The following is a 23,260-nucleotide window of genomic DNA, read 5'->3' on the forward strand; positions in this document are numbered from 1 at the left end:
TTTTCCCTAACATTAAAGGACATTTATCAGATTATTTGCCTTTTCCTAGTCTTGATTTATAAGAATATCTGTCACACATTCCCTCATATTTCTCTCTTAAGGTGCACAGTGGTCAGACTGAACAAAGTCCAGCCCATAAGACCATAGCTGATTCTCTGGGAGAAGCCAGAGAGAATGAGGGGTTTCTTAGCACTACCATATTTACATTCAGAATTCAAGGACAGGCTGAAGGATGCCCAGTGTGTTTTTTTTTTCCTTTCTGTTTTTTTTTTTTTTTAGAAGACAGAACTGCTTAAAAAAATACTCCATTTCTATTACCATTTTTAATGCCATGAAAGTTAGTTACTTTTTTCCTGTCCTATGCAGCTGTTACCCTTTTGTCACTGGTGTTTAATAGTGACCATTGCACGCTACCTTCTTATTCCTCAGCTCGAGTGTGACAGAGCTGGCGTGCAGACCTACCACTGGCACAGCATGGTAAAGTGACGCAGGGTTCAGCGGTTCAGACAGACCCCTTCACCACTGCGGCCAGGTGTTACAGGAAAACATGGGACACCAAATGGAACATTTAGTAGGGTCTGACAGACACACTGACAACAGCAGACAAAACTGAATGCAAGTGAGTGTATTAGGTTGAGAACAATTAGTCTGAGTGATAAATACATCCACCGCCAGCTCCCAGCTTCATTAAGAGCTATCCTGAACTGCATAGTAAGTGCTGGTTGTAGAAGCTTAGGCAGATTGGAGATATCTCACCACTTAATCATCGAGTCTAATAAGTTTTTAAAAAATAATGGAGAAAAAAAAAAAAAACGTGCTTTGCCATTTGAACAACTCTGATCTCACAGCTCGGGCACAGCAGCAGTAGTTACCTGGCGTAACAGATCAATTGAAACTGAATCGCTGTTTCATTCAAATTACATATGCATGCAAAAGTTAAACAAGTGTGTTAACTAAGGATAAGCAGCATAGAAATCAAGTCTAAGTAACCCATTATTTACCATACATTGTCAGACTGCCAGACATATCTTTCCTTTCAGATTCATATTTGTCATACAAAATATACTAGATGGAGAAGTCACGAAAATAACACTTAACTCTACATATCATAGGCCTTTAGTGCCAATGCATTGTGTGCCATCAGCCTTCAAAAGTTTACCAGACTTTTGGGAGAAAACAGCTGCTTTACCAAACCATGAAAATATAAAACATACAACCCATCCTGCTCAGAACAGAAGGGAAATGGTTTTACAAATTTGGACAGATGCGTAACTACTTCCCCCTCGGTCCTGGGACAGAAAGGGCAGCACAACTGCACAGCTAGAACTTAATTCCTGAAAAGCAAACAAAATCCAGGAAATGTGATGACTGTGTAGACAAAAAAAAAAAATAAAAAAATCTGTTTGGAAGGTCGTACTATCGAAGAGCTGAGCCAATGCTCTGCACAGCAAAGTGATGAACAGTACATCAATCAACAGGCCCATGTGGGACAGACCATAAGATGACACTCTACAAAAATCCAGTTTGATTTCACATTTCCAATATCTCTCCTTGCCTATTAGCAGTCTGCCACACATTTTAAACTTGTAAAGCTCCTTCCCATTGAGCTAGATTATTTCCCCCCCTCCCTAAAGTGCAAATAAGACTCAGTTTTTTACCACTAGTTCCAATGATCGTTATCTTGGTTACAAGAGTGATCAAAAGCCAGTTGGCTGAGCCGCTACTGCTAGGCTTAATGATACTCCTTTTTTTTTTTAACCCTGGTTACTTTTTCCAGCAAGAGGCAAATAGAAAACAAGTGTTTCTTCTGCCAGATGCAGGCATGACAAGAGGTTGCCTTAAGTACCATCAATATAAGATGCACGTGCTAGACACAACCAGTGTGTTCTTGTGCATAACAATAATTTGCCCTTGTTTGCTGGAAATAGAAGTCATCTTTGGGATCTTGTTTCTTCACAAAGAGTTCAGGAACAGTTGACTAGTCTTCATTAAGAGGTGCTTCTCTCTTCCTTGCATCTACACAGAAAAGATGAAAAGAGGAGAGGCCGTTAAGCCAGAGGGTTCTGGCAGCATTCATCTGAAAAACTTAGAAACAGAATAAAGTTGGTGTGTTTTCAATGGACCACACTTTCTATACGTGAATTCCACATGAATTCACTACACGGACTGAAATGCTGTATGAATCCACAGCATGTTAAGGAGATAGCCATACCAAGGTTTTGTATGTTTCATACATTTGCCCTGTTGAAACTGAAGACAACTCATGCAGTCTTTAAGTATCCCAAAAACATTTCAGATCTGTGATCCTTTTCTCCCCACTCTTGGCCCCTTGCTCATGATTCCCTTTAGGGGTGAAGCCAGTATTTGCATTGCCTACTAGCTATGTAGATGACAATAGTCTGTTCTCAAAAGCATTTGACTAATTACAACTTTGCTGGTCTCCAGCTGCATAGAACACATTTTTAAAAAGATGAACGCTCTCCACACCTTATTTTAACGAACTGCCTAAGGTAGTCTCTGCAGACCAGATCTTAAACTGCTCCAAACAGCAAATCTTTGAGCATGGCCCCAGGTAGGGTATTGGAACACATCTGGACAACTTAGTCCATCACTCGTATGCCATTACTACAGTAGTAGGAGGTGTGGCTGCTGTTAGGAAAGCTGGGGTGACCTCTTCCTGGGCTTCTGCAGAAGTGTCTCTGGGCTGACTAAGCTAGCTGTGAGACCCAGCTGAATGTAGTGCACCCTTTTGAAGTGCACCATGATCGCAGCTACTCTAGCAACTGCCTGCCAAAAGACGCACTTATATATATTTCTGAATTTAGTTTCTTTCCAACTCATGATCTATACATTCCAAGGTCATTATGAATATCCCCACTCAGAAATTATTTGTCAATTGAAGACAGATCCTTTTTGCATTACTGCAGGCCCCAACTGCCCTTTTATATTCTCCATTTCGCATATATAAGACAGGCCCTATTTGGCCAGAATATTTAGAGAACATGATTATGAAACTGTTTGTGTAAGTCTCATGACTTTGTGCTAAACAAAGTTTAGAGGAGAAAAAAAATAAAAATGTACTTCCCAAATAACAAAAGAAGAGCTTAGAAAGTCCCAGTGACTGGAGCTGTCACCCAGGGTGGGACAAAATCCCAGCAGCCATTTGGGAGAGAAATCAGAAACCGCCTCTCCCATGTCCCCCATCATGCTTCATCAAGGATACTGACGCCAGGCCTGAATCTTCTGTCACAACTCTCCATTTCACATAGAATAACTGACTAGTGATTAGAGATGAAAGAGCTTTCTAAAAATTAATGTCATACCCATCTAGCTACAGAGCTATTCCCAGTCTGTCTCTGACTTTGGAAATATCAAAATGCATTAAATTCTTTCTAGTGAACACTTATAAAAGAATCATACCGGTTAAGTTCCTGAACTTTTTTTTGGCTTCTGCTCTTTCTTCGGCATCAAAATACCACACAGTCATGGCATATCTATAAAAGAATGAAAAACTTGTGTCTGTTTCAACTTTTGCTATTAAAATAGAGGCATGAATTTTTATGCTTATGGAGAAAGCAAACAACAAAACTGGACTAGTAGATAAAAAAATTGGATGCAAATACCACATCTTTATACATAAATATAGATAGCATTTTAAATGTGTATTTTATCAAGTCAGATAGAAGTATAGGTGAGAATATCTGCTTGGAGGCACAAAAGAGAGCACAGCCCCTGGCAGAGGGCAAAAGTAGCTTACAGACCTTTGCATGTTTTTCTGTTCTGGGATGCGCGCAGGCAGCTTGGGGGTTGCCCTGCATCATATCAGCTTTTCGTAGCCCGTTGACAGATGGTACCCCCAAGAATCCCTACAGTGTTACGAGGGCAAAAGTATAACCCATCATCTCCCAGCTAAATAGCTATGCCTGGCTTGGATGATTTCTCCCGTCAATAGTAAAAGGGCTTTTTTTGTATTACACAAGGAATTTTATCAGTCAAGCTTGTTCTTCCTCATTTGATGAGAGAATTCCCAGTGACTCAAAAACATAAAACGCATTCAAAATCCAGCCATCTATTTTTGTGGACATGTGCATTTAAACAAATACATAATGGCCATAATTTCAGATACAAATATTGGTAGAAGGGCTGCTCTGCTTTTTCCTGGCCAAGTATCAATACCAAATGTGCTACTTACCTGGTTGCATAAGAAGGCTGGACTTCATGTGGATTCCTTCGATCTGACCAAAAAAACAGTAATCGGTCAAAAATCGGCTCAACATCTGCTACATAGGACTTTCCTTCTGGGAATATCCGAAGAATTCCACCATGCAGCTGAAAGAAAAGGAAAGGTTGCTTTTTTACACATATAAACACCCACATATTCATGCAAACAATGACTTATTTCTCCCTCCTCAGCACCCAATAAATAGGGAATAAACATCTAACGATAACCAAGACCGCTACATGACAACACTGGAAAACCATACACTGAATCTCTTGGCCACCTTGATTTTCACAAACAGTTTGTCATGTTTCAGCATAAACATCTGGCAAAAGTAAATGAACCAAGATAAAGACAACACTGGCCCTGTAACAAACACTGGGAAACTTCTGAGTTCCCAGTCACATCTCTAGAACCAGTGAATACCACAAGGCAAGTAAGGGGTGCTCCACTGGAGCAGTCGGAGATCAGACTCTCCTCCCAGTAATTGCTAGATACTGCTTGTGGTATTTCAGAGCCTGCACCTGACCATGTAGGAGTTAACGTTTACACCCTGAGGAAGAGTGAAGTCTGTTCTATTGTGGGATTTGTAATAAACTTCTCATAAATACATTATCTCTCCCAGCCAGTCTTCCCCCTAATTATGACATAGCCTGGTTTCTCTATCACATCATTTCTCGCTTTCCATGTGCCACAAATTTCAGGTAAAAAAATCTGATGATCTCCACGCACTATAGAACAGATGCAGATGAGCTCTGCCTCCTCCTTTCTGCTGTTAGAGAGCTCTTTGGAGGCTTTTATGATGCACCACAGAAAGCAGAGCAGATGCTGTCAACCCAGCACTGACCTGACTTAGTACCTCCACATGGCATGCAAACCTCAGTAAGAAACTAACAGGTCAGGTTTAAAGCAACATGGTTGCTTTCAAAGGCTAACGTGGTTATCTTGCACCTCCTCCAGCTTATATTTGCATAAAATTACCATCACACTCACATAATACTCTCCACCAGTGTCCTGGAATTCAGTTAGCTTTCTTAGTGTCCACTTGGGTGTTTCACCACTACCAGATTAAGAGTGCAGTGCACAAAATAAATTGGATATTTGCATTTCCTCCCACATCTCCTCCTTCATTTTATTACATTGAGATGTCTCACTGCCATACTCTCCATAAAGGACTGTGCTTTTCTCCAGCAGCGCATTTTTCAGTGGCATTGCCTCTAAATCTGAACTTGCTTTTGGGGGTTCATAGTACTTACATGTGCTTCAAGAGCATCCACCTGAAGTGGCCAAGCCAAATTAGAGAGACAAAAGACATTGGGCAGTTTTCAATAGATAATCCACACGAATTGTTTGTGCCACATTATGGCAACAGAAGGGTAAACAGAGATCCGCAATTTTACAAACCCTTATTTTGTTTCTAACCTAAAGGTATGGTAAATTCAAGGCTGACTTTAATACCTTACAGTAATACAGGCAGAAACAAGACCACCATCCTGGCAAGAGACCCACTGGTGAGTCAAAAATGGAGAGGACAAACCAAGCCATGTTCTCGTTCCTCTTACTAAGCCCCATCACTTCATAAGTAAGAAAACCCCAAAGACAACTGCCTGAAGATCTTCCACAGGTTAGCCTGAAGGAACAGTATTAAGAACACTAGAGTCCCAAATCTGGGCTGTCATTTTACTCTGCTCCCAGAATCTATTTATTCCGTAGTGGATTGTGGTTTTCTTTCTAGTGCTTCATTGCTCTTTCCTCTAAACAAAGTGCAAGAGCCAGCAGCCCAGTGCTTCGAAGCTTTATTCTACAGCAACAAAACAGTATGTGTGTGGGATGGGAGAGAGAACAAGGAAACAGTTCAGATTCTTACTTCCAAAGGGTTGCCATAAACACAAAGAAAAATGTAGAGATGAAGAATGGACCAGCTGTTCAAAAGTTCACCAGAGTTCACAGAAGCAACTGACAGCTCCAAAGCTCTGTTTCTTAAGCAGTTTTTCCTTCATGTTCTGCCTGAACCCCGTGACTTACTCACCTTGGAGTCCCAGTTCTTATTCAAGTAATAAATACAGGTGATGCAGCGCCCATCGCCATTTGGATTGTCCACATGACGAACATACCCAGTTCCATTTCCAGGATAGCAAGCGACCATAGCCTGAATGAAAGATAAAGAGTGTTAAAAAAAAAAAAATTCTATGAGATGTCCACCTTCAGGGTTTTTTTTGCTAAACATCCTCCCGCCACCAGTTGGGCTCAGCATTTTTCAGATACTCAATCCAAAACCTACAGCAGACACCATCAGAAGGTATCTTTGCACAAGCTTCAATCACTGGGTGAGCCAGTGTGAAATTCCAAACTGGAAATAAGTACCCTTCATATTTCACAATATATACACTAAAGGAGGAGAGGAAAAAAACTGAATTAAACTAAAACACTGGTATGCATGGTACAAGTTTGTTGTTCTCTACAAGCTACGTGACTTTGAGGCTGTTTCAGCTAAAGTTTGCTTGGGTTTCTAAAGCTGAGCAGTCATTGCAAAACTGATTTGCCTGTCATAATGAAAGTAGAAAGCAATCCCAGGATGTTGTGCCTTACTACAACCATTCTCCTCTATTCATATCTTCCAGTTCCTGTCATATACATCCCTATGGTCCAATACAAAGTGAGGGTCCCCAGGAGGTCTGGGTAAAAGTCCGTAGAGCAAAGTCTGCAAAAAACTGCAACTCCTTTGTGCTATGTTTGCACTGGGCTGTGCATGTTTGCTTTCACGGACTGAGCCACAGAACTAACCAAACAGCTTTCAGAAGCATACTTCTCTCTTTGATCATCTCCAGACTTGCTGATACAATCACTTAATTCACAGTTTGTTTAAATTGCACCTTGAATGATGAGATAAGACTAACACGAATTATTCCAAACCACACAACAGTCAACAGGTCTTAAAAGGGTTTTTACAACAAAAATGTATCAGACTTGAGTTGACACCATTAGCAGCCTAAGCAGGATGCAGGGAAGAGCGGGTGAGACTGCTGGTAGGGTACCAGATCTTTGTCTCAAGGTCACTTCTTCACTATTGGGACTACTTGGTAGTGATACCAGTCACCTGCCATGGAGTTTAGTCCACGAACGCTGTGGCAATAGAGTCTTGTTCCCACTCCTGACATCGCCTCTCATTACTTGTCAGTATTAGCAGCAAGAGTGATGGGAGACGCTGGGCTAAGTTCGGTTGGAAAACTGGACACAGTATCCAGGTGTGCTGTCCTCTCAGCCCCAGAAGGGCTGAGGAAGGGGCAATAATCTCTCCCCTCAATCTACTGGCTGTGCTCCTGGGAGAGTTGCCCTGGATGCTGCTGTGCAGGGGCACACTGCAGGCTCATGTTCAGCTCACTGCCACCAAGACCATCAAGGTCCCCAGGCTCCCCTGTGGAGCAGAGCTGCTCCCCAGCCTTGCAGCCCCCAGCCTGTACTGCTGCAAGGGGTTCTTCCTTTCCAGGGGCTGGACTTCACATTTATCCATTTTCAGTTTCACAGAGGTTGCCACTGGCTTGTTTCTCCAGCCCATCTGCCTCCCTTTAGGTGGCAGCCCCACCCTCAAGTGCATCAACTGGTCCCCCTCAGTTTGGTGTCATCTCCACACTTGATGACAGTGCACTCTGCCATCTGCTTCAGGTTACTGATAAAGGTAGTTAACAGGTCAGGTCCTGTGATAGACCCCCGCGGTGCTCCATTTGTTAGCAGCTTCTAGGTATAACACAACTGATTAACCATCCAAGCCCAACAATCCAGCCAGTTTTTTTTACTCATCTAGTTTTCCATTCATCCAGACCATAACATCCTAAGTCGGGATACAACATGTACATGCCTAACCCACAGAATGAGGATGTGATTGTGCACCATTTACGTGAGCTGTCCCCAGTAACCTGCCAAGCACAGTTGATAACACTGAAGACTGACGGTACAGGCTTTACCACGAGCAACTGAAATTTTTATCGAGGAACAGAGGTCTTATTTTCTAGTTCCTAGCACGGCATGCTAAAGCCGTGCTGTTCTCATGGGACACACGACCAGCCAAAGTATAGCACACACTGCTTTAATCACAAAGGTAATTTTATCATGCCAACAAACACTGGCACAGAAGTTACTGCCAGCCAGCACGATGGATCCCCTGGACCAAGAATGAAAGTCTATTCACAGGAGTCGGCCAGTTAAGACAGGTGTACACATACAGCTGCAAAAATACTGCTCTGCATTTCAAGCCATGTATGAATCAATTTTCCTTCCTCCCCACAAGCACCAGCACAACAGGAGCTGCAGGCAGCAATAAGTCACCAGAGCCCGCTCCTCGCCCCGACACCTCAGGCCACAGATGCTTTGGGGCTGGTGGCCCGCCGGGACAGGAGATTATGCTGAACAAGAGTCTGTACCTTTTATTCCCAGTAATAAGCCCTCTTCCATCATGCCTGGCAGTTGCCTAGATGCCTTACCGTGGTCCTGTCTGCTCTGTTGTCATTCTGCTGTTACAAGCAGCTGAACTTACATTTCACTATCAGCCTGATAACAGCAGTAAGGGCCACCCTACAGCCTAGCACTGGAACAAGCCTGGCTCAGGGGCACAAGCCTGGTGGAAACCACAAGCCAACTGTTAATCACCATGTAGAAATGGTCCAAGGGAGCTGTAGGCTCACTGGGGAGGGAGGATAACCCCCCCTCATGCAGCCCCCCATCCCAGCTGCTAGCACAGCAGCTCACACAGGTGCACCCTTCACCCATCCCATGCACAGGGAGCTGGATTAGGTCAAACAATTAAAATAGTAACCCTTTGCTAAACTTGATCCTCGAATGCTGGGGAACATGACCCTGGGAGCTGAGAGGAGAGAGGGCAGCAATGGCAGCAGATGGGCAGGGAGGAGGGATGCACCGGGGGCTCATCTCTGGAGCCAGCGGAGCTGCTGCCCGGAGGATGTGTGTCTACACCAACAGCATGAGCCCTGCCTCAACAGAGCTCTGCTAATCGTACCAGAGGGATGATGCACGGTGGGAATAAAGCTTTATTGACTGATAGTACCTCTTTTTAAGTCGATGTACAACACAAAATTATGGAAGTCTCTCTTTGAAGAGCAGACATTACTCTGAGAGCACTGAAATGCCTAAAAATCAATCCAATATCACTACTATTTTTTAATACCACAATCAAAAAGCTGCTGAAGAATAATAGACTGCAAGGCCAGATCCTTAAAGGGATTTAGGTGCTTTACTTACTACCAAAATCTGGGCAAAAGGCCAAAGTTCTCCCTGGCCTCCCCCACATAATATGTTCTCTTAGCAGAACATGTGCTTTGACTCTGAGACATTGATGTATTATTTATTTATTTATTTACAGCATGCACCTTTTGCAACTGCAACGCACGGAGTCCCTGGGGATGAAGAAGTAGAACAATTCCCACAGAATCCAAAAGCACAGGCCACATTCTAGCTTAACTTTAAGAGAAAAAAAAAAGTTTTCTAGCAGCAGCAGCGAAGGGAGAAAAGCAGAAGTGAAATATCCTTTTTCCTGGCATGGTGAATATTTGAATGAAACCTCAAACAATGAAGGGAAATCATTCTGGTCCTCCTAGAGCCTGTTGAAACGATATCAAGCTTTATCAGAGCACTGGCTGGAGCCGCTCCAGAGCAGATCAAGCTGGCCTCAGCAGGGATTCCAGCTGTTAGCACTGCTTTTGGATTCATTCAAAGCAAACAAGAAACAGGAGATGAGATGCGTGACCCAGACTTAATTTAGGTAATTGGTGAACACTGGTACTGGCCAATTTAGTGCACGGGCTAGCTACAAAAGCCGGAGGCTGGATCATAATAATCAAACCATTTACCAGGTGAGCAAGTGGAGAGTCAGTAAAAAACATTTCCTACACTTTTTCGGCTGTTGTGTCCAGAAGAGCACACTCCGTTTTTGGAAACATCTCCCTTCATTAACCACCTCCGAACCTAAACTAACTATAGCAGGCAGTAATGAACAGGAATGTACATGGCTTTTTCTTTCTTTTCTTTTTTTTTTTTTTTTCAATACAATCCATTACAATGGCTGTTAGTTGGCTTAACTTCCCCATGTAAGTAAATTTCAGCAACACTCTCCTCCCTTATTTTAAGTTAAAATAGAAGAGTTTGTCTTAAACAGCAGCCGAACAGTTAAAAACTCCGATATACAGACACATGCCTTCGCAGTCGCACACACGCCCCTCCATAGTTTAAGGACCAATGCTCTGGTGGTGTAGCTGACAGTCATAAATTAAAGCCTACAAAACTTGGAAAATGAAAAGCAAATCATCAAGACTGCAGTTTCTGCACTGTCATTTTCAGAGATGTTAGGTTTCCCAAGAGGGTGCAAATCAACCACCAGTTAAACAAGCAGTAATTACCAGCTTTAGTAAGGAGCCAGGAATCATCAGTAAACTCCGCATTGCATAGAAGCTTGCAAAAATAAGTTATTCATCCTTCAGTTTAAGTATTACACTCAAGTCATCCAGACAAATCCGCAAGTCAAACTGCAAGACACCAGCAAAGTTTGGAGGCAGGTAAGAAACAAGGGTTCCATAGAGAGGATTCTCCTCTGCCTCCCTGTGATTCTAGTAAGGGGAAAAACAAATGCTCTTAGCTGATAGCCAGGACCATGCTGTGAGGCATCATTCTGCTACATTTCATAAAATAAGCGGCACTGGAGTGGAGTGATACTTGAAATAAAAAGCTTCAGAGAACACCTCAGCTAGGAGGTGCTCGTAAGGGGAAAACAAACGCTGTCTAATAGGAAGCAGTAATGACAGCAGGTCAGAAGGAGATGCTCTCCGTGCCTGCCAGCACTAAGCCAGGGCCCCAGTGTACTCCTAGTGCAGGCTGTATAGGTGGTATTGTAACCCTATACTGATCCTGTATTTTCCTCTCAGAACTCATATGACCTTTGCAACCAGCAGAGAAAATTCTGACCTGCGTAACTCTATCCTGCCAACACCAACCGCCCTGGCAGATTAAGCTAAGATTCCACAATATGCTTTTCCATTTTCTGCACCGGATTTGTCCTGTATATTGTTGCACAGCTGCTACTTTTGATCTCTAGCATAGGGCATCTCTGCATACAGCTTGTACATCAAATAGTTAAATTCAGAAATTACTTGTAAGGTCTATTTAGATGAAAGGTACCATATAGACACAAAGCAATACTCATCTTCAACATCACTATGATGGTTGTCTAGAAAACCAAGGCATTAATAAGAATTAACAGTGCTGTAGCCACTGCAGCTTTCGGATACATTTTCATTTGGCTGCATATTTATAAATTTCCCAAATTATGTCCACTATGGGGTTCTCAGTCCTGAACTCGAGTGCAAACAAAAATCATTTGAGCAGAGTTTAGGAAATGAGGACTACCAGGATTCATTTGATTGACTTAGGTCTGAGTCCATATTGTACTCAACCTGATTTTAGTTTGCAGATGCGCACAGTCTGTACAGCCGGAAAGGGGAAGGCACACAGCACGCTCTACATTAAAAGAACATGAGTAGTCTGACATTTCATGATCAAAGACAAGAGATACTCAGTTGAGGCTTGTCTGACACACAGGCACAACGGGGTGTTTCTTAAGTAGTTTCTTGTTGCACCCAATTGTGCCCAAGTGTTTTCTACCATGTAGCTTGTAATGGTTAAGTATAAAATATTCATGAACATTATTAAATATTAGTTTGTTTGAATTTATGAAAGTTAAAACACTCAACTGCTATACTGAAGCATGAACTAGGAAAATTGCTCTAATTTAATACTCTGTAGAGATGGGAGGAAACAGAGGGAAGAAAATTACGTTAAAACACCAAAAAAAAAAAAAAAATCAGAGACATCAGCTTCGTGCCTGTTGGAAAGAGAATCACCACTCTTCACCCCAGAGGGGGTGAAACCCTACTCGCTTCCGTCATGCAAAACAAGAAATGGGCTTCAGTGGCAGTACTGCATGAGAAACCAGTACCTCATTTCCTCACCCATAACTTGATTAATCGGTCCCCAATCAAGCATCTGTTGGATTTACGAAGCTAAACCTAGCCGCCTCCTTGTTGATCGGCTTCTTGCTTCAGAGGTGGAGGCAAGAGAGGGGAAAGGTCGTGTGAGGAAGGAGACTATTTTTAAAAATTAAGAAACACTGAGGAAAGTGCTAGGGTTTGGCACGGCAAGACACCCACACCTTTTCACTTCAACTTTCATCTTCATATAGATGCCTAAACCAAAGCCATATGGAAGACATCTAAAGCAAAAAAGCCAACAGAAATAACAATAAAAACTGTGGGGCAGTTACCTTCTTTGATGAAACACCAAGCAGATCAAACTCCACACTCTCAGCTACAAGCACAGTTTGCTGAATACTTCCTTCATTAGCTTGCAGAAGTGGTCCTACACAATGAACATACCTTGGATGGAGGTGACAAGTGTCTACTGAAGGACCAAACGAGCCATGGCAAACAAGATATGAAAGACTGATAGGACCCTGTACGAGTAGGTGACTCATCTCAGGAGCACAATGCTGTTTTCACAATGCCCATCACCACCTCCTTTTTCCTTTTTTTTTTTTTTTTTTTTTTTTAAATAATACCTTCCTGTTGGGCAAGTACTTATAAGTGTACAAAAATCCTGTTTCCATGCATGGTGTTTTAGCCAGGTGGCCTCGTACTTGCTTCTCCCTGCATGTGTGCAACCTTGAACACCAAGAAGCGGAAACCTCGTATCTCCCTTTTTATTGGGGTTTTTTGTATGCACCACTGTAGCTTTCTTGTTTCCAGGTGCATAGTGGCACATTTTGGAAATTTTGTGGAGGAACAGCCTGAGAGTAGGAATTGTGGGAAAGACTACTGCTCTCATCTACAGGAAAAAGATGCAGAGATACTGGTTCATCTTTGCTCATCAACCAAAAGGCTATTATTTCTTGATATTATTCTAATTACCCTAAGATGGAAAACTGTTCCTGATTATTAAATTTCTTCTAGAACCACGGGTAGAAACAAAGAACTACCCATGAAAGCTCTGTTCATGGATTATCAACAGCTGTGTGCCATGGAGATAACTAGCATGTTATCTAGTGGTAGTGCAAGGAGCCCCCAATAAGCTTTCAAATCTTATGGAATCTGTCTGTGAGGAAGCTAAACCACAGACTGACACTGCTTTAAAAACGAGCTTCCTATTAAATTAATCTGTGAAGGGGTTTAGGAAGCTTTTCTAATGATTGGCAACAAAATTTCTTCCTCACAGCCTGAAGAGTCCTATTAATGTGAAGGAGAGCTTCAGCTTGTGACTATTCTTCATTTCTTTTCTTAGCAGAACACCCACTTAGAGATAAATCTCAACACCCTTCAAGTTCAAGCTGGCTGCCAGGACAATGGCACTGTGAAGTGGGAAGGCATGGAACAGCCATGCCTGGTGTTGGCAGTGGCCATCTGTGACTGCCAAGAGACCAGAGAGCATTTGCAAACCAAGCTTTGGAGACAGTGGTTAGTTTTGTTGAGCTGTCCCTGCAGCTGGATACTCCCTGAGATTCTAAAGTGAAGAGGCAATTCAGGAAACTGAGATAGGAGCCAAGCAAGGGAGAAGTTCTCTAGGGTTCCAAGGAGAGAAATCTTACTTGTGGTTTCCTGGGAAAGAGAGTCCCAGACACTCATCTTCCTCTGTATACTGCATTGCTTTTTTATTTTTTTTTATTTTTTTTAAAGCCAAGTAAAATAACTTTTTGCTTTCAGACCATCACCCAAATGCTCTGCCTTCAGCCTCTGGGCATGGCCAGGAGAAAACAGAATACTGAAATCTAAGGAAATAAATCTAAAACTGCCATAGGATCACAACCGTCCTTGCAGTGAGCATATCCTTCTAATAATTAAAAGGATTAGTCTCCTTCCTTGTATGTTCAATTAATCCATATATTTTTGCATGTCAATTAATACTTCTCTCCAGTTCCCCAGTGCTTCTCCCATCTTCTGCAACTGTAAAAATCAGGTAAGATTTCTATTTTGCATCCTCCTCTGACCTAAAACTACATCTTAGGCTGCAGCGTTACAGGGTGGTTGTGCCTCGCACACGCACACAGAGGCAGCACAGTTTCCGAAGAGATCCGGGTGCTGGGAAGAGCGGGCATACATACCATCACGGCAGGACCCCGCGTTTAAAAGCCCATTGCCAGTGAATTAGCGCAGTCAAGGATATTCAGATCGAGCCTCCAATTAGCAGCTGTAAACATGTGCAGTGCATCAATGTGTCAATAAAGGCTGCTTCGGTTCAGAAAGACCGCCCGCCCTTGCGCGGCGGAGCCCTGGCGTCAGGCCAGCGGGATGATGGCTTAACGACAGCGCTACGTGCGGAGCGTGAGGCCATCGGCCACCAAACGCAAACTTCACTCCAGAGAACACTTCGCAGAGACGCTGCGGAGGGAAGAGGGGGAAACCCACGCTCGCAGCACACAGGCGCTCAAGGCGCTTCTGGTTCTGACTGGTCTCCCTCCCCCTCCTGCACACACATGCTTATTTCCCACACTTTAAAAAAAAAAAAAAAAAAAAAACAACATACTCTGTTTAACTGAATTTTAGGATTATTTTTGCCTGCTCTTGAAGCCCTCTTTCATCACCCAGAAAACTCTTTCAGTCCCGTCCCCTCCTCTTCCCCCCAGAGCCAAACTTGGACGAGCTGCACTAACAAGAAAGCATCGCAAGCAATCAATGCAGATAGAGAAAGCGTCCCCTGTAATGAGTCCCAGGGGACACGGTGACAAGCGCCACCCCCGCAGAAAAGCAAATTCGTAAGTAAGTGCAGGCTCATTAAGGAAATCTGTAAGGACCATCCCTGTATGTTCAGGTTCTCAGCAGGGAATCAAAGGCATGGTAACCAGCACAGACATCCTCTGCGGAATATCCTCAGCTGTGTGGTAGAAAGATAATTTCATAGTTCCTTAAATATTCCAGCCTTTCATTCTTTGTCAGCACTTAAGACCTTTTCAATTCTGCCAGTAATCACCCAGAACATTACACCACTTTTTTTTTTTTCCTGCAACATTTAAAGTAGTCTACATATTTTGATGCTCTTGCAGGTGCATTAATAAAGGTCAGGAGAGACAGCCACAACACAGGCAAGCTGTGTTTTGCTGGTTGTTGGAGTTGCCCGAGCTGGCCAACATCTCTTTTTTACCATTATTTATTTTTAGCCTGTGGGCCCAGGGCGAGTGAGCAACGCTGCCCACAAGACTTACCAGCTCACACTCGATACACAGCATCCCTAACGCTTCCCGTGAGCGTTTCCCTTTGGAGGCTTGCTGAGGGCACCCCAGGCAGAGGAGGTGACAAGCCGACACCTCAAAGGAGATATGCCAAGGGGCCGGAGAAGCCCCAGCTGCACAGCATGGTTCCTCCTTGGGAGACCTCACATGCTCCCGCTGTGGCAGAGGCGGCACCACACCAAGGAGATGTTTGGGGGTTTTTTTTGTCCCCTTTGGTTCAGTGGAAGTCTCTCCACTGCCAGAGTGGGAGGCAGGGCTCAAAATAGCGCCCTCAAACTTGGTGAGTACCCCCAATATGCCTCAAGGGTCCTCCCAAAACTGTCAGAGCCATCTGGACTTCTGAGGCTGCTGAGACATCACCGTGCTAGATAAACAGAGAGACAAACAGTTCCCAAGTGTTTGTTATCACAGCAGTAGCACCAAATTAAGGCCAATTGATGAGCCCAGTTATCTCCTATGTTAACTTTGAAAGGAAGCAGCCTCACTTATCCCCCATCACCTTTCCAGAGGACCTTGCCTAGCTAACAGTGCATTCATTGCTGCATAAGGGTTTGTGTACATGAATATTTATGAATAAAACTCATTAAAATTACCTATAATAAATTAGCATCAGAAATAATTTCTACTATGCTTAAAGAACACCTGTAGTCTTTACCTCTAAGGCTTTGCCTGCACATAAAGTTGTATTGCTCTGACTACATGTGTACATTACAACAAAACAATCTCTCTAGTGCGGGTGCAATTAAAGGGGATGACTGTATATACAGTGACACAGCATCTTTCCATACAGGAAAAGAAACAAGTTATTCAGATTGAAGGCAATTTTGTAATAATAAAGTTATACACCCGTTCTAAGGTTAGGCAATAAAAACCTATTAGGAAAAAAAATAAATAAATCCTTCTAAGCGTTGTAGTGCCTGCCCTCCCCACCATATACACAGCTGGGACTTGCAGCAGTGAGATGTGCAGACAGGAACCAGGCAACTCTAAACTAAGAGAGCGGGCATAAACAGACATGCACACACTACAAACGGAGCTCCAGCCTTACATTTGCACACCTTAAAGCTAGTTGCAAGGGCTCTCAGCCCACAGACAAGGAAGCCTGGTCCTCAACCCAGCTGCGGGGCAACATCAGACTCCGCATTTGAACATGGGCTGCTCCATTCCCACTTCTTTTCCACTGGTCAAGCCTCTCCCATGGATTTATGCTGCCACCACCTGACAGAACAGACCGACCCTACAAGCTGGACATCTTGTGGCCACTGCCACAGGCTTTGACTCACCAGCCAGGGCAGTTGGCCCCGCACAGAGACACAGCCACGTCTGAGGAGCTCCCTCCCCAGCTTCTCCCAGCCTCTTCATGCCTGTTGTCGGCTTCCCTGAAGTCCCCTCTGGAGCCTTACCCAGCCATTCCCACCAGCAACTTATTGAAGCAACAGCTTTTGGGAGGTTTCTCAAGACGCAGTTCAGGACTGGGTCTTAAAGTAATAATGTTCTTCGGCATTTAAGGTACTTTTTGCAGGAAGCACAGCAACTGTTGAGCAGGGAGGTGGTCTCTCTGGTGTGGGTTCAGGATGTTTCCTGAGGATGCAGAAAGCCTGGAGTGGTCTTTCTGGCTCTGTTCCCTCCTTTTTCCTCTTCCTCTCCAAAACCTTTCCTCTTTGGCAGCCAGTGTGACGACAGCGTCATGTACTCAGAGCCACCGCAGGGGCAGCTGGGGGCAAGCCAAGCAGGAGTTTGGCTGGGGGCTGCTCTCCCAGGATGCCAGCTGGTTGGGCAGCCAGAGGAAGCAGCCTTCATCCCCGACTCTCCTGTTCCCTGGGATGGAGATGAGAGATGGTGGCTGCACAGGCACGTCAGGCTGTGGTAAGAGTTGGGTAAGAGACCCCTTTGTGAGGGGCTCCAGCTGGCTTTGCTAGAGGTGTGGGGAACAAGTGCTTCTCTGCAGCAGGAAACGCAGAGGGGGAAGGCAGCACAGATACACGGTGGCAAGTCAGAGCTGTAGGGGTATATATGCATATTTAGGCATGGGGGTGAAGTAGGTGTTAATTCTGCTCATAGCTATGGTCACCATTGGCACAACTGGTGCCTTTCTTAACTGCAGCCAAGACATCGTACTAATACAGCTCATAATTAGCAGCAACAGCTTCTCTGGATGATAAGCAGTGAAACAGGCTTTTAACCAAGTGCCACCAAAAGTAAACAAAGAAAAATATATATATATATTTGTTTCAGTTGCAGACATCTTATCTAAGTGTAAAGAAACAAACAAACAAGTCAACTACATTTTCATCCTTGCCAAGAAATTATCATTGTGAGTTTCAGACTGGCATTGAACCTTTAGGTCACCAGTTAGACACAAATTATGCACTGAGAAATATTAACGGTAAAATGCATAACCTTGACACTTCAGTCTTTGACCACCATCAAATGTTGAATTATCGTAAATTTGGCAACGAGGACCGGCATTCACAAATCCTGTCATTGCTTCTCCGTGAAGAGGAAGTTTGTAAAACAGTTAACCAGGCAGTGACCCTTCCTGTTGGCCTGCTCCACAGGCCACATGCTCCACAGACAACGGAAGACAGAGGACAAGTTAATTTAGGGAAGTGGAAAGGTTGGTGAATACTGTAAGGAACAGCGTTACCGATACATCCTGGGGAACCTTGTTCTGTTTGTGCACATCTAGTCATATGCCATGGTTTATATGCCTCAAGAACGGGACATTTTACAGCATTTACAGTGAAGCTTCTCCCTTTTTTCCACTTCTCAAACCACTTCTACCAGATTCCCTACAGGAAATCAGAAGGGAAAGGTGCAGTTACACATATAGTCTTCAGCAGCAAGCACAACACCCTGAGACTGTAAACAATCTAGGAACAGGCAAGTTGAGGACTAATTGACGCTCCCTCCCCCACCCCCCTTTTTTTTTTTTTAAATATCTCCTCCCCAAATTCTACATTTTTTTTTTTTTTCCTACCTGCATGGTCCAGCAAGGGGCTCTGTTCAAGAGACTTTCATCACTCCCCGGAGCCTCGGGGCAGGTGGGAGGCTCCATGCCGGCATCCACCGCCGCAGAGCCCACTGTCCAACAGCGCCCCGCACCCCAGGCTTTTCCCATCCAGGGTGGCGTTCCCCAGCCTGCACTGACCAGCACCTATCTCCCTGTATCCATTACTGGAATAACTGCTACCCTTAATGGCGTAAGACAGGTTTGCCGCAAGACACTCAATTGCAAAGGTCAGATGAAAATCATAACTGATATCTACAACTTCCATCAAGTAAGACTCCTTGCTTCCTTCCAAGACACCATGGAAAAGATGCCCCGTATTTCAAATCTAAGAGAAAATGTAGCCAACGACCGGGGATGGCACAAGGAATGACTGCAAGTTTTCCTGAAGTTTTCTAAACGCATTCTAGCATAGTCTAAGCCAGGCACCAAAGGATGTGCTTCAGTCTCATTGATTTAAAAGAGCCTTTAAAAAAAAAAGTACTTAAGTGAATTGCTGAACCAAGGCCAAAACTTTAAAACCATTTGCCTTATCAATTTGTATAAAAAATTACAGTGCAAGAAGACATAAGCAATGATTAATTAGTATTATGACTTACAGTCAAGAAAAATGCAAACATTTCTTGTTTGGATTTTCAGGTCCAAAAAGAAAGCACAGAAAAGAGTCTATTGTAACCAAAGAATTCATATGAACTAGATATATGAGACTCAAAATGGTTATCTTTTTGCTACAAACTGGGATGCAATTCCCTGATGTTTGGGAAAAGGCACCATTACCCTGCCATTTCCAGTTGATAAAGCTTTGGACAAACTGTTTCCAGTCTGTGCAGATACTGTGATATGCTGCACTCCTGCAATTTATACTATTCATTTTAAACTGGGCGGCTGGTGGCATGAACATCTAGTAAGCCTGCATGAAACCAATATGGTCAGCAAAATCTATTGTATTACTTTATTTGTGAAAAATCAGAGCAGCAAGTAGCTTGTTTAATCAACTGCCTTCTTTTAAGTGCTTTGCATGGTGGCACTAAGTTTCTTTGTCTACTAATCTTATCAAAACACAATGACAAGAGAAAAATGATCGTAGGGAAAAGCTCCTTTCTGTCACTGAGACACTAGATGCATATGTCTGAGCGATGGAGGGGAAATGGGGCTTGCGGCTCTCTCCAAATCACTCGCAGGAACGGTCAGGAGCGGTGTGCTGACGGGATGACATGCCAATGAATAGTTTAAACAGTAGAAGATAGATAGTCTATTTGGCATGAGCCTCCTTCATCCGTTTTCTTCCTCCACCTCATTGCCTGAACAGCTAGAGAGACAACCTCCTTGCTTTTTTGACCAACTCCCTGTCATCTCTTTTCAAAGCAATAAAAGGTCTAAAACAAATTGCTATGTAATGTTATGCATCAATCAAAATCTTTTGTGGAGCCCCACCACATTCTGTGCCAGCGCATTGGTTATTCACCCTGGAGCCCAGCACGGGGGCCATCAGCTGCCCTAGGCACAGGTACCAGAAGCAGTTCCCAAAACACCTCTACCCCAGAGCTCCTCTACTAATCCAATAAAAGCTTTTCACAGAAGCTTAGGGAATCTTGTGTTGCTGGCAGCTTTCTAACAGTGTTGTTTCAGTCTTCAGCTTTGTGACAGAAGGATTACAGTCATGATAAATCCAACCCAGGGCTTCAAATTCCCTCGAGTTGGTATGTACACATTCTCCTCCATAAATCTAAAACCGGCAACACTTACTCGCAGGCTTCCCTTCCTGACCCTCATTCTCATGAGCCATCCACTGCAAAATCAATGAGCACTATGTGGCCTGCTGGTGCCAAAGGACCACTTGCCCCTGACCTATTACACAAGGGGAAAAGGCAATCCGATTGAAACAGGAGAAGGAGAAAACTTTTTAAAAAGTGAATACGAAAAAAAAAAAAAAAAAGGTACTTTGACTTTGTAAGAGTCATCTTGAAAGATTTGATAAAAGTATTGATTTCTTCCAAGTGTGTCCAGCCTGTTCAGCAAACATCAAGATTTCATCTGATTAAAAATGCATTCATCTTTGGGTCATTGTGGTTCTATCTTCTTCCCCTATCCCACCTCTTCCACATACAGAAAGGAATTGCTGAAGGAGTACAGACATCGTTGAACATCCCCACCAACCCAGGGGAAACAAAAATTTTCAATATCTGTACAGCACAGGAGAAAGAGGAGGGAAAAGACACTTCCACATACTAAATCAAGCAAATTGCTCAGGAAGCAACAGGCAGGATAAGGCTGTGTTACGTTGAGCCACCATCCAGGTAAGTTTGGAAGTCAGAGAAAGAAGAGTTTACTGTGAAATCAAATAAAGACGCTGGGATTAAACACAGACAGCTGGAATCCTTAATGCAAAGAAACAAGTTCATTTTTACTAAGTATCTGCTGCCCTGCATCAGTGTTATAAGCACCAGTGCATCTCCATTTAAACATATACTGTTAGTAGCAGTGAGCTGTAATGAACTGAATTATTCATTAATAATACCTTGGGAAAAGGCTGTGCACCAATATTAATAGCAAGGACCAGCTCCCCTCCCTCCCAAAAATGCCAGCTCAGCGGGAGGGGGCACTGACCTCTGAATCTTGCTGTTTTCCCTGGTGGCTCTCCCAAGGATCCTGAGCCTTGCGGTGCCGAACACACCCCCACCAGTCCAAAGGACAAACGCTCCCGTACCCAGAGGCATTAATGCCACCTGTATTGCAGTGTCCTTCCCCACACAGCTCTGGAAGCTTTACGCTGACATTTAATGAGCAACGAGCCCTCATACAAAAACAGAGAGGCACATATTTACTTAGGGATTGCAAGTAATAGGGATATTGGCAGATGCACCAGTAGGGCTACCATTGCAAGTCTCTGGCTTTAAGAGCAGACGTAGTGGCGCTGGGAAGGACTGGTACCAGAGCTGTCGTGGCGATGGGTAAGAAGGTACTGTGGAAGAGGCACTACTGGTATGGGACAGACTGTGGAAAACCACTGCTTTGCCATCATTGTGTAACTCCACAATCTAGTAAGACTCATGAAGCGCTGCTTGACTGCAAAACTGCAGACAACAAAAGTCAAGTAACCTGCCCTGATGCCACAAACACATGCACAAACTCAGGATAAACAGACCACTCTGCTCTTCACATTGCCTGAGAGCTCAGACTTATTTCCCTTCTCTTACAGGATTAGCCACCTTCTGCCTTCCTCTGCGACTATGACTGTAAAGCACAGGGACAGGCTCCTAACGTGGTGTGAGAAAGGTCGCTGGGTGGTTACAGACTTCTCCACAAGAGGGAAAGGAGGACCAACAGCAACCACCTGGCTGCCAAAGGCTCTGGTGTAACACACGCTGAAGACAGCACATTTTTTCCACTGCCTACCATGGAAAAAGTCTACCAGTACTACAGTCAGGTTCTTAAGGGTGATGATACATAACAGGTACGAATTCAAGCTGCTTGTAATTTCAATACCCAAGTATGAGCTCAAACACCATTCCACAGAGGCTCCCCGAGCTTCTGAACCCACTTAACAGATATGTGCATCGCTGTTTGTAAAATACTGACCCGTTTGTCCATTACCTTCTCTCTGCTGAGCAAAGAAGCAATCTGAAAGATTATCCAATTGCCTCTTTTCAGAGAAGTATCTTTTGAAAGTTTCAAAAAGTCATTGAGAATAATTTGATGAATAAAATCAAGAGCTAATATGCCCAGGTTTATACTCATTTAATGCTCTGATTGTCAAGTAAAAATTATACATTCCTGTGTATAATTAACCAGGCTAACTAATCTTGCTTGACAAACACAGATACAAACATCAGCTTTGACACCAAGCCAAAGCAACCACTCTAGGATCTGTGCCAGTGCTGAATTCCTCAGTCTGATATCATAAAACGACTTGTCTGTTGTATTTACAGTTCCAGTGGCTCTGGACTCTGCCGGCAGCTGGCCAGAAGAACAGATTTGAACTTACCCATTATGCCAGAACACGTGCATTTGATTAGAAGAAAGGGAAATTATGCATATTTCTTCTGGATGGTGGTATTCATCAGACCTCCCATTGTAAACTAATTGCAAGGCATGCTGCTCCGCAAGTATCAAAAATCATTTGTAACATAATAAACCAGTATATTTCTATAGGCAGTACTGCTCTTCAGCTCTATAGCCAGCCTTCTGTTATCCTGCTCCTTACATCCGCACCTCAAATCGGAAAATGCAGCATTTCACTCTTTTAATTGCAAAGGATAGAATTTGAATGCTATACAACAGAACTTTTCTGTCTTCATTCATAAATGCAAAAACATCTCACCTCCTTACCTGAGTTATGAGGGACTTGGTAAAACCTCTCAATCCAAGGCTGTGACATTTCATGCATTTCTTCAATCCTCAGGAACAGAAACCTTGGGAACAACCTGCTAGACAGACCACATTTCAAAGCCTACCTAAGAACACCCCATCATGCAGTAGGCCAAAGGACCTGCTCTGTTTTTCAGCAAACACACGCTAGTCATGAAGTGCCACCACAAAAGACCTGCTTCTCCTGCGGCAGTCAGAGGGGGCCCACCAGAGTGGGGTGAGCAGGGAGGTGTCATGGCTACAAACTGAGGATGCAGAAAACATCCCATAAAACAGTGAAAAGCCCATGGAGATTTTGAAGCAAGTTTTCAAGAGGGTTAACATCCCACAGGGACTTCTAAATTAATATCTTATTGAAAACACATTTTTTTAAACTTCAGGCCAT

At 43.7% G+C, this 23,260-nt stretch overlaps 1 protein-coding gene across 1 annotated transcript in view; it reads right to left on the reverse strand.

Moving 5' to 3' along the window:
- Positions 1-277: 277 nt before the first annotated feature.
- The window catches only part of EGLN3 (egl-9 family hypoxia inducible factor 3), a 28,031-nt gene continuing 5,048 nt past the window's right edge, over positions 278-23,260 (reverse strand). Inside the window, exons 2-5 of the mRNA XM_074149411.1 lie at positions 6,249-6,368; positions 4,193-4,329; positions 3,421-3,494; positions 278-2,016 (exon numbers count right to left, since the gene is read on the reverse strand). Coding sequence (XP_074005512.1) covers positions 1,979-2,016; positions 3,421-3,494; positions 4,193-4,329; positions 6,249-6,368 — 369 coding nt within the window. The 3' untranslated portion in view covers positions 278-1,978. The remainder of the gene's footprint in view (positions 2,017-3,420; positions 3,495-4,192; positions 4,330-6,248; positions 6,369-23,260) is intronic.

This window comes from Numenius arquata, chromosome 6, assembly GCF_964106895.1.
Source record: "Numenius arquata chromosome 6, bNumArq3.hap1.1, whole genome shotgun sequence".
NCBI lineage: Eukaryota > Metazoa > Chordata > Aves > Charadriiformes > Scolopacidae > Numenius > Numenius arquata.